This window comes from Coffea arabica, chromosome 9c (genome assembly GCF_036785885.1).
Source record: "Coffea arabica cultivar ET-39 chromosome 9c, Coffea Arabica ET-39 HiFi, whole genome shotgun sequence".
Lineage (NCBI taxonomy): Eukaryota > Viridiplantae > Streptophyta > Magnoliopsida > Gentianales > Rubiaceae > Coffea > Coffea arabica.
In genome coordinates, this window is record NC_092326.1 from 31,533,431 (window position 1) to 31,546,180 (window position 12,750).

General features: G+C 42.7%; 1 protein-coding gene across 1 annotated transcript; it reads right to left on the reverse strand.

The window, feature by feature from the left end:
* Positions 1-7,983: 7,983 nt before the first annotated feature.
* Positions 7,984-10,197, reverse strand: LOC113708278 (uncharacterized). The gene is made up of 2 exons (XM_072064589.1): positions 9,826-10,197; positions 7,984-9,576 (listed from the first exon to the last, which is right to left on the reverse strand). Exons 1-2 carry the CDS (start codon positions 10,195-10,197, stop codon positions 7,984-7,986), a joined length of 1,965 nt encoding a protein of 654 aa, XP_071920690.1.
* Positions 10,198-12,750: the final 2,553 nt, after the last annotated feature.

Genomic DNA, 12,750 nt, shown 5'->3' on the forward strand with positions numbered 1-12,750 from the left:
CAAGGGTATACTTCAGAAATGGTTCATGCACTGATCATCGATTCAAAAATAATCCCAGCATTTATTAATAGATTGGTTATAGTTGTCATGCACGCGATAAACAACCAACCCTTCCTTAATTTATCGATAACTAAGGTACGACCGTTAGCTATTTCTCTAACCCAAAAACAACCCTAGGTACGACCGTAGGGTTTAATTTTTAGATTGCATTATTAATTAGAAAGACCCAACCCTAGCTAACAAACACGCTACGAGGGTTTATTTAAGCTAGATCACATGTTCCCCTGACATAAACCCAATTACGCCAGTTGCTACAAAGACAGAGATAACGAACAATTACGGATTCAATTACCTCTAGTTAGCAAAATAGCCTATATGAATAATTAATTATTACGCACTAACCAATCATACACAAGGCTATAGTGATTAAAAGCAAGGAACATGTAAATATCAATAACTGAAGAAAACAATTAACAATGGTTTAGATCTCACAGTATTAGTTGAACCAATTCATCAGTTGCTCCCTTGACTAGAATTAGGGGTTTAGCCCTCCATTAAGGGAGGACAAATCACGTGCGGAGAATTGGAAAAGGTTTGCAACTCGATTCTCCCGCTTCGGTCCACCACAGAAGGAAAAAGCACGAGATTGTATTGCTCCCAATTGTCTCTCACAAGGCAGGCGTGAAAGAGGGTCTGATGCCCTATTTCAATCCCGGTAAAAGCCCGGTGAAGAGCTATCACCAAGGTCAACCGTTGTGGCTCTTGTTTTCTTCTCCCAATTGTTAAATGGAAACATACGAGAGATTGCTTTTTGTTTTCCAATTCAATTCACACAAGGTAGGACAGCCAAAAGCAAAGTCAACAATGGCGCATACGAGAAAAAGTTTCCCTTTGCTTATGTTTTTCATTCGGTCCAGACTAATGAGAAACTCAAGAAAGATACGAAGTCAACAACTATGGCTCTTGTCTCTGCCCCTGCTTAAAGCTGCGGCCAATCTCCCTTTTAAACGCATAGCCGCAAAGAGAACCTAAACCAAGCGGTAAAAATTGATTTTCCCCCCTCGGGAATTGTTATTTTACAGATTAAAACGAGACTCCCTAAATTGAAATAAAATGAAGCCTATTACAATTTTCTTCAGCTTCTCACGCGGGCCCCACGTACAATGAATCTTCTGGAAGTTGAATTCAATCACTTTTCAGCATCCATTCCTGCAATTAGCATCAAAACAAAATATCAGTAAAATTTACCCTATAAATGAAAATATTTAGTCAATTAATTGTGCAATAATGCTCAAAATACCCACTAAAATGCACCATATCAATCTCCCCCACACCTGAACTATGCTTGCCCTCAAGCATAATTAACTCAGAAGTACAATCAAGATGCTAAGCAAATCACAGCAGTTCATACCAAGAATGACATTCCAAGTTCCCCAATAACCTTATCGAAATCAGAATATACCATATCAACAATTCTCGCAGTTCAAAGTGCACTCATTCACTCCAAAGTGTATATGAAGTGTGTATAAGATAACCCTCAAATCAACACAATAGAATGACACTACCATAAGCTTGCTCATAGATCATATCGCCAGCACTTACTTATGAATTTAAATGCAGCAATCAAGGGACTTTGCAAGGTTGTATTGGGGCTAGGGTGAGAAGGTAGGATAAAAAGGAGTCAAAAGGGTGTAAAAGTATAAAGAAAGTGCTCAGAAATTCATTACACAGATTCTTGCACATTTGGAACTTCAAGGCATCTCAACCATCACAAAAGTGGAGTAAATTAGCACTTGCCACAACCTTCGACTTTTCTTTCTCCTCCTTTCATTCATCTACTTCCCTTTTTTTCTTCTTTTTTTTTTCTTTTGTCTTTTTTTCTCTTTTTTTTTGTTTTTTTTTTCAATAACTCCCAACCAGCACCATAAAAATCAACTTTACTTGTTGATTTCCTGCACTTTGTCTTCTTTTCACATTTCCCTTTTTCTCTTTTTTTTCATAGATAGGTGTAATGCCCCTCAAATAATACTCAAAAATTCTGTATAATGAAATCAAAGCACTTCTTCACACGAGATTCAAAAAAAAAGTCGAAAGAGAGGTTTTTCGACTAAAAACTAGGGTCTCAAGCGAAGAATAGGAGTTAAGGCTCAACTTGGCTCCCTAATGGTAAATAATCCAAGGGCTGGTTTTAAAAAAGTCCAAAAATGGCTCATTACTAGGTGCCCTATCATTTCAATGCATTAAACTCATTTAAATGTGGTCTTGACATGCATAACCGAGCAAGTTCTAGAATGACAAACCATGTGCAATAGCCACTCAAACAAACGAAAAAAATTAGGCCCAAAAGTCGCACAAGTGGTCAAATTTATGTCAAGTTCAGCATATTCATCAATCACTTCGTCATCGAGGAAAATAGAACACCTCATGACATGAACTCACTACTTATACTCGTATCTCAATTGCATTCATCACCGTTTAAAAGAGAAAAACAACTAAAGCAAAGAAAAATTTACTCAGACAACTAAAAACACAGCTACAGCGTAATTAACCCTCCCCCACACCTAAACCTTACATTGCCCTCAATGTAAGCAAAGAAAGATAAGAACAGAGGTATTGGGGCAACGACACTTCCCTGAAAATGGAGGAGGGCAGAAATGAATCACGGCTGTGGAGGAAAAGGCGGGCGGAAACCCACGTGGTGGAGATATTGTGCCAAATTCTGGGCCATCCCGCCCATTTGGCGTTCCATCCGCTCCATACGAGTGTCCATGTGCTGCATCTGGAATCGAAGAGCTGCAAGCTGGCTATCGGCGGAGGAGGACTGTGGAGGCGCCGAAGAAGACGATCCGGGGGCATCCGCGGAAGGACCACCGGCCTCCGGGTCAGCGGATTTGGAAGCTCTGCGCTTCGGAGGAACGGAGATTGGCCCCGGGGGGGGCAAACTGGAAAGCGCTATTCACCTGTCGCACAAGACCCATTTTTTCCAAACAAACCAAATCGAGGGGTTCCATGGTACAAGCACGATGCAAATTATGATTATTCAAGTCCAAAACCCCAAGATTTACTGCCAATTGAGTGATAAATGAGCCTAAAATTAATGGCTTATTTTTCTTATTTAGCACAGTGCGGAGGTGGAGGGCAAACCAGCTACCCAAATTGATCTTATTCCGAGTAACCGTGCACCAAATGAAAAAGAACTCGGGTTTGGTCAAAGTACCCGAACTATCCTTCCTACCTGAGAAACTATAGGCCATGAATCTATGTAAATAACGGTAGGCGGCGCTCTTAAGATAAGAAGTCTTAGACTGACTGGGGTCATAGTTGTGTCGGTCAACCGACAAATCTCTCCAATAACCAATGTAATGAGAGAAAAATGGCTCCGTGTACTCGCACACACTGTGCATATACTCCTCACTCTGGGAGTAGGATATATCAATAAACCCAAGAGCCAAATTAAACTTAGTGATAGATTGGTTGAACTCTCTACCCACTAATCGAAACCTCACTACCCCAGGAGTGGTAACGGAGAATTCATCAGGAATATTAAATTCAAAAGTAGCATGGAATTCACACGTGAGTTCAGTAAAAGCAGGTAGATTGATAGAAGCATAGCGGGTCCAGCCTTCGTTAGTCAAGTGCTACGTGACCTCATCCCTCAGGTTTAGCATATCAAGTGTAGGGCCATGGATGTAGTTACAAGGAATTATCTTCTGTGTGCAAGTCGAGGCATACCGCTCCTTGTCGGCAGCCCGGGTGAAGGTCAAATTGCCGCCAAAGTGGACCGGAGAGGAGATATGAACCTTCCTATTCCGTCCAAGACGGGTCCGGGGTCCTCCCGGCCCAGTCGAGGGGGCAGGTCCCCTTAAGGGGACCGTAGGCTGAGGGGTGGAAGTGAAAGGTTTGTTCTTGCCTTTGGTTTTGGGTTTGGTCATTGGGGATTAGAAAAAAGGGCAAAGACAAGGTGAAATTGGGTAAAATGGAGCGGTGGTTAATCAACAAAGCAAGGGGTCCCCAAATATAGCTCCAAACACCAACAATCGAACAAATAGAAACTAAACAGCCCAAAAATCAATTAAGTTGATAAACACATAAAAACTTCACCCAAAAACTAATTAATCATGGAAACAACAAAAATTTCTCAAATTACTTCAGATGCTACCCCAAAATTGGACAAATGCTCGTCAACCAACCACAGATGATATCACAGCACTCAAATCAACCACAAAATAGCTGTCATCAGCTAATAATTTAAAAATCTGTCCTCAGCTAGCAAATTAAAAGAAATCTGGTCTCAGCTAAGAAATTAAAATCTGGCATCAGCTAATTAATGATAGAAAATTAAATAAGACGTCACCGGAGTGTTTGACTGGTCGTGGGTGAAATGGAGGGCAGGGGAGGACCTAGCACCGCGCGCGCATCGCACGCGCGCTGGCAAGCACGCGGAGGTCGCGCGCTGTGGACGCTGCTGCGGCTGAGTTGCTGCTCTCTGTTGCTGGTCCGGGCTGCAGGCGGGGCGCGCGGATGGCTCGCGCCTAGGCTTTCTTGCGCGCTGCTGGCATACGCCGTGGAGGAGAGGGCGTCGCGCGCTGGTGGATGACTGCGCGCCGTGCTCAGCTGCTGCTGGACTGCTGCGGCTGAGTGCGAGCTTCTAGCTCACGCGAGGAGGATCGCCTCCGGGCTTGACTGCGCGGAGAAGGAGGCCGCGCCTGGTGGTTGCTGGATTGAAACGCGCGAGGGATATGCGGTTCGCTGCTGCCGCGCCGAGAAGGCGTGCGCGAAGATTCGCGGGCGGTGGGCTAGAAAAAGCCCGCGGCTGCTGCTGGTTGCGGCTGGGCTTTCGCGAGCAGGAGCTGGTGGCGGCGGATCTGGCGGCGTGCAGAGTAGCGGCGGCGGACAAGGAGAAAAGAAGGAAGAAAAAGGAGAAAAAGAAAGAAGAGGAAGAAGAAAGAAGAAGTAAGAAAAAGAAAAAGAAAGAAAGAAGGGAAGTAGGGCTACGGGTCCTTGAAAAATTTTTTTCCTTTCTTCCTTTTGTCGTTCAGGGGCAATTTGGTCTTTTCAAAAAATTTTTTTTTCAAGGAACCTCTGGCTTAGGCGTGGGCACGCCTAACTGCCCTTAGTCATTTGACCATCCGTCGAAAATTTTTGATTCTTTAGCGTGCCCACCTAGCGTGGGCACGCTCAACTGCTATAGAGTCCTCAGATCAATTCTCGAAAATTGAGTTCCGTCAGGCGTGACCACCTGGCGTGGGCACGCTCAACTGTCAATTTCCTGTCACCAAACATCAAACTATTAATTGACACTAACACTTAACTAAAACTAAAAAAAAATGTATGAAAACTGAAACAAATAGTCTTGGGTTGCCTTCCAAGTAGCGCCTTTCTTTAATGTCTTTGGCTAGACATGGCCAAAACCCTCAAACAAGATAAAGTGGATCTTGGAGGTGTACAACTTCTACTTCCTCAACAGCGAATCCCTCATAATAAGGCTTGAGACGATGGCCATTCACCACGAACCTTTTCTCTATTTTTAAACTTTGGATCTCCACTGCACCATAATGAAACACATTAGAAACGACAAATGGACCAATCCAACGAGAACGCAACTTACCGGGAAAAAATTTAAGCCTCGAGTGATACAAGAGGACTTTTTGTCCCACTACAAAAGATTTTCTAGAAACCTGCTGATCATGAAAGATTTTACTCTTTTCCTATATAGATCGTGGCATTCTCGTACGTTTCATTTCTTATCTCCTCTAACTCTTGTAGCTGCAATTTCCTTTGGACCCCTGCTTTGTCTAATCCTATATTACACTGCTTCACTGCCCAAAACGCCTTGTGTTCGAACTCCACGGGAAGATAACAAGCCTTACCGAAGACAAGTCTATACGGAAACATCCCAATCGACGTCTTATACGCGGTTCTGTACGCCCATAGTGCGTCTTCTACCTTTAAACTTCAATCCTTCCTATCCGGACGCACACCATCTTCTCCAAGATCGACTTGATTTCCCTGTTTGACACTTCGGCTTGACCGTTCGCCTGCGGGTGATACGGAGTGGATAGCTTGTGGAGCACGCCATATTTTCGGAACAGGGCAGTGATAGTCTTATTACAAAAATGTGTCCCCCTATCACTTACCACAGCTCTTGACATTCCAAAACGGACAAAGATATTCGATTTTGAGAACTCTGCAACCACTCTAGAATTATTAGTACGGGTGGCCTTGGCCTCCACCCATTTAGAAACATAATCAACCGCAAGTAGAATGTATAGGAAACCAAAAGATGAGGGAAAAGGACCCATAAAATCTATCCCCCAAACATAAAAAATTTCAACAAATAACACGGGGGTTTGAAGCATTTGGTCCCTACGAAAAAAATTTCCCACCCTTTGACACCTATCACAGGATTTGCAAAATAAATACGAATTTTTAAAAAGGGTAGGCCAGTAAAAGCCACTCTCTAACACTTTGCGAGCTGTTCGCTTGGGCTCAAAATGCCCCCCACATGCAAACGAATGACAGAAATTTAAAATGGAGTGAAATTCACCTGCACTTACACATCTCCTTAGCACTTGATCCGAACATTGTCTCCAAAGGTAGGGGTCGTCCCAAATGTAGTATTTGGCATCACTCTTCAACTTGTCTCTCTTAGCCTTTGGCTACCTTGCAGGCAATTGATTAGTCACCAAGAAATTTACTACATCAGCATACCAGGGTGTAGACGAGTTAATGGCAAGTAGTTGCTCCTCTGGAAATGCCTCCCTCAATGGTGGCTCCTCCTTATGAGCAAGCAAGCGGCTCAAGTGATCAGCGACTAAGTTTTCTGCCCGACTTTTATCCTTAATCTCCAAGTTGAACTCCTGAAGGAGCAGGATCCATCTGATGAGTCTTGGTTTAGCATCCTTCTTCGTCATCAAGTATCTCAAGGCTGCATGATCAGAAAAAACTATTATTTTTGCACCTAACAAATAAGGTCTAAATTTTTCTAATGCAAAAACCACAGCTAGCAATTCTTTTTCTGTTGTAGAGTAGTTGAGCTGAGCTCCATTCAACGCCTTTGATGCATAGTAGATTGCATGTGCAGCTCTACCAATCCGTTGCCCCAGCACCGCTCCCACTGCATAATCACTCGCGTCACACATTATCTCAAATGGGAGGCTCCAGTCTAGAGGTTGGATAATAGGTGGTGATGTCAATGACTCCCTCAACCTGTCAAATGCCACCTTGCACTCTTCGGTGAAGTCAAATGCCACATCCTTCTGCAACAGTTTGATCAGGGGCGCTCCAATTTTTGAGAAATCTTTTATGAATCTCCTGTAGAATTCTGCATTAACCCAAAAAGGAACGTACCTCCCGTACACTTACGGGGTAAGGCAAAACAGAAATAATATCGACCTTTGTTTTATCCACTTCTATACCCCTGGCCGAAACTACATGCCCTAAAACAATGCCATGATCCACCATGAAATGACATTTTTTCCAATTTAGAACTAAATTTGTCTCAATGCATCTCTTCAAAATTAAAACTAGATTATTCAGGCATTCATCAAAACTATCCCCATACACACTAAAATCAACCATAAACACCTCAATAATCTTTTCTACATACTCAGAAAATATACTTACCATACACCTCTGAAAAGTAGTTGGAGCATTGCAGAGGCCGAAAGGCATCCTTCGGTACACAAATGTACCAAAAGGGCAGGTGAAGGTAGTTTTCTCCTGGTTCTCCGGTGCTATTGCGATCTGGAAATAACCTGAAAAATCGTCAAGAAAGCAGTAATAAACGCGACCAACTAACCTTTCTAACATCTGATCAATAAACGGGAGGGGAAAGTGGTCCTTCTTTGTCACAGCATTCAGACGCCGGTAATCAATGCACTGACGCCATCCTGTGGGCTTCCTCACCGTGACTATCTCGCGCTCTTGATTCTCTTCTACGGTTACTCCAGTCTTTTTCGGGACTACTTGCACTGGGCTCACTCATGGACTGTCTGAGATGGCGAAGATGATCCCCACTTCCAGGAGTTTAAGTATTTCCTTCTTTACTACTTCCATCATCAGTGGGTTCAATCTCCGTTGCGCCTGCCTGACTGGTTTTGCCTCCTCCTCAAGACGGATCCGATGCATGCATAAAGAGGGGCTAATTCCCTTGATGTCTGCTATGCTCCACCCAATTGCCTCCTTATGATCTCGAAGAAGACGAATTAGGTTGTCTTCTTGCCTTGGTGACAGGTGTGCAGATATGATAACTGGCAGTGTCTCCTTGTACCCGAGAAAAGCATACTTCAAATGCTTTGGGAGGGGCTTGAGTTCCAATTCAGGCGCCTGCACAATAGAAGGCAACAATTTTGCCTGAGTTTCTGGTACAAAGAGAGAAGTGAGCTCATACCTTGGGGAGAGTGGTGGGAGCGAACGCAGTGCTTCAACTGCATGGTATAGCTCATCACTTATTTCTACATCAAGAGTTGCTCCCAACTCAAGATGTTTGGCCAATGCCACTTCCAGTGCATCGCCCCCATTTAATTCAAATGTGTCCTGTACAAGAGATTCAATAATGCTCAAAGCAAAAACAGAGTTAGTCTCATCTGGGTATTTCATCGCATCAAAGATATTGAAATTTACAATTTCACCATCAAACTCCATCGACAAAGTACCCTCATTCATATCTATTTTTGTCCTAACAGTGCTTAAAAATGGTCTACGTAGCAAAATAGGTGATGGATTTAATGCCTTTTCATCTCCCATATCTAAGACATAGAAATCTGCAGGAAAAACTAACTCATTGACCTGTACCAAAATATCTTCAACTAACCCCTCTGGATAAGCATTGGTACGGTCTGCAAGTTGGATTATAATGCCTGTGCCTTTTAATGGACCAAAATTAAGAGAAGCATAGATTATCTTAGGCATAACATTAATTGACGCCCCCAAATCCAACATTGATTTGCTAATTGGGGTACCTCCTATCTTGCAGGGAATGGTGAACATACCTGGGCCTCCACATTTCGGTGGGAGTTTCCTTTGGAGTATAGCTGACACGTTTTCTCCCACCGCTACTCTTTCGTCCCCCCTTAGCTTCCTTTTGTGGGTGCACAAATCTTTTAAAAACTTGGCATATTTCAGTATCTGTTTGATTGCATCCAACAGGGGAATGTTGATCTCCATTTTTCGAAACACATCCAAGAGCTCTTTTTCCTTCTCTACCTTCTTTGTCTTTTCCAACCTGCAAGGAAAAAGGGGTAAGTTAGAGTTAGTAGTGAGTGGAGAGGTGGAGGTTACCTTAGAATCCTCACGAACACGTCCTTCCTCCTCAATTTCCCTTTCTATCTCCTCCTCACTTTTGCTTTTTGAATTTTTCACTTTAGGCCCTTCCAGTTCCTTGCCACTCCTCAGCGTCATGGCACTTATATTCTTAGGATTTACCTCGGGTTGCGATGGCAGTTTTCCATAAACGTGGGACTCCAAGCGGTTAATGGCAGTTGCCAGTTGGCTTATTCGAGTTTCTTGGTCCTTCTTGTCCGCTTTGGTGTCCTGTTGGAGCTGCGCGGTATTTGCTGCCAAGGATCTGATCTCCTGTTGAAACTGAGTAGTAGTCGTGGCCAGGCTTTTGACTAGGTTCTTCAAGGAGTTTCCTGAATTGGAGGATGAGGGTTGAGATTTTGGTTGCCAAGGCTAGTGGAATCCTGGTGGACGATTCGGGAATGAACTTTGTTGCCTGTTCCCATAACTGAGATTGGGATGGTCCCTCCAGCCCGGGTTGTACGTGTTGGAATACGGGTCATACTGCCTGCGGGGCGCGGGCACGCCTCCGGCCATATTTACCTGTTCTGCCCCGTACTCTTGCAGAATGGGGCACGTATCCGTACAGTGGTCCATACTCGTGCAGATTCCACATACTTTCGCCCGCGGCGTGTCTCTCATGGCCAATTGCCTGACAGCAGACGTCAACTCTGACAGTTGCTGTTGGATGGATGACGTCTCTACCTCATTGACTCTACGGGTAGGATTGCTCTCACGGAAGCCGAACTGCTGAGAGTTCTCTGCCATGGCTTCAATAAGCTCCCACGCTTCCCTCGGTGTCTTGTTCGCCAGGGCTCCTCCACTCGCAGCGTCAATAATACTCCTGTCAGTTGACTGGAGCCCCTCATAGAAGTACTGGATCAACAGTTGTTCACTAATCTGATGCTGTGGCATCTAATGCACAACTTATTGAATCTTTCCCAATAATCGTACAATGACTCTCCGGAGTACTGCTTGATGCTGCATATTTCCTTTCTCAAACTCGCAGTCCGGGATGCGGGGAAGAATTTTTTCAGGAATTTCTTTTTTAATTGTGCTCACGTGGTGATACTACCTGCAGGTAGGTAGTATAGCCAATCCTTCGCTGCATCCATGAGAGAGAAAGGGAAAACTCTAAGTCTTATTTGCTCTTCAGTGACCCCAAGAGGTTTCATGCTAGAGCAAACTATTTCAAACTCCTTGACATGTTTGTGGGGTTCTTCACCAGAAAGACCATGGAACGAAGGTAGGAGGTGAATCAACCCCGATTTCAGCTCGAATGAGGTATTTTCAGCCAGAGTTGGGAACGTGATGCACAAGGGCTGATGAGTCAGCTCTGGGGTAGCCAGCTCCCTCAATGTCTGGGTGTTGGCCATGCTAAATTCGTCTTCTATTGACTCGTTTGCAGAAAATAAGTGTCCTTCTTTTCGTCTCTTGGTCTTTTGCTTTCGCCTACGCGCTGCCTTCTCAACCTCAGGATCGTATACCAACTCACCTGTGCGAGACGAACGGGGCATAAAGTAGCAAAAATACCAAGAGAAAAATAAAGGAAAAAAATATAATAATAATAATTAAAAAAAATAATAAAAAAAACTGAATTAAAAAAGAAACAAATAAATTAGATTCCAGTCCCCGGCAGCGGCGCCAAAAATTGACAGGTGCCGAACCTGTGCAATAATAAAAACCTACTCGAGAAAAATACAGATTTTGTATATAGTGGTGACTAGGGTCGAATCCACAGGGATTGAGGATAATTCGTTTCTTCTAGAGTCCAAAGTATGGGGGGTTTTTGGATCAAATACTAACTAAATAAATTAACTGCAGAAAATAATTGATTAAGAGAAATAATTAAAAGAAACTCTAGCCAAGGGTACACTTCAGAAATGGTTCATGCACTGATCATCGATTCACAAATAATTCCACAGCTATTAATAGATTGGTTATAGTTGTCATACACGCGATAAACAATCAACCCTTCCTTAAATTATCGTTAGTCAAGGTACGACCGTTAACTATTTCCCTAACCCAAAAACAATCCTAAGTACGACCGTAAGATTTAATTTCTAGATTGCATTAAAAATTAGAAAGGCCCAATCCTAACTAACAAACACGCTAAGAGGGTTTGTTTAAATTAAATTGTATGTTTTCCTGACATAAACCCAATTACGCCAGTTGCTACTGGGATAGAGGTAACGAACAATTACGGATTTAATTACCCCTATTTAGCAAAATAACTTATATGAATAATTAATTATTGCGCACTAATCAATCATACACAAGAGTTATAACAATTAAAAGCAGGAATCATATAAATACCAATAAATGAGAAAGCGATTAAAATAAATTCGATCTCACAGTAATTGCAGAACCAAATCTTCAGTTGTCCCTTGACTAGAATTAGAAGGTTAGTTCTCCATTAATGGAGAACAACCATGCGAAAAAGCTATCTGAATCTTACCAAATTGTTCCTGGCCAAATCGGCCAAGGAAAAAAAGTAAAAGTCAGCTACGGAGGAAAAGTCCCCGACCTCCGTACCTTCCCCCCAGCTTTTCCAAGTAAAAACAATTTTAAAGACAAGCCTCCCCAAGTCTCCTAATCCTCTACGTTTTTAGCCACTCAAAGGGATGAAGGAAATCCATTTCCTTTTAGGCCAGGCCCACCGAGAGAACAAACAGATTCCCATCCTGATTTCTCTCCTTCAAAATTGGTACCCGAGTACCAATTTTCCTAAACAATAGGAATCCTATTATAGATAGCTTTTTTCAGCTTTTGAAATGGCCCCACTGCTTTTCAGCATTGTAGTCCGCTGCTTTATTTAGTTTTGGAAGCTTTCACGTGTGCAAATCATCCCGAAAATCCATCCTTGAAAGCTGGAGTTAGGCGTGGGCACGCCAAACTATCAGGGAATCTGCTGGAATGACGATTTTCAGTACTTTTTCTTCACCACTTCCTGCAATTAATCCCAAATACCAAATATTAGTAGAATATATCAATTAAGATAATATTTGGCTAAAATCAAAGGGAAAAATAATTATAAATTTAGCACAAATTATTACTTATCATTTATTCATAGTCATCAATGGGAATACAAGTCCAATTCAACAACTATTTTCCTGTGAATAAATAAAAAGTTTTGGGATAATTTAATATACCTCCCTTGCTTGGACGCTTGTTCATTGCATTCAAGTGGAGGAAGAGGTTGATGGTGTTAGTCAAATCCGGACAAATCCGGACCACGATTAACTTAAATCCGAACACGGTTACCAAGACTTAACTCAAATTCGAACCGAGTTCCTAGCTAATCCAGACTTATATGAAACGGATTCATGCTTGTATTAAACGGATACTTAGAATACATGGCCAGATTTGCTATTCAATTCATGGCCGGATTGAACCTAAGCCGATTTACCTATAGTTAGGCAGTTTTATCCAACATAAACAAAATAAAATTTGTACATAAAATTAATA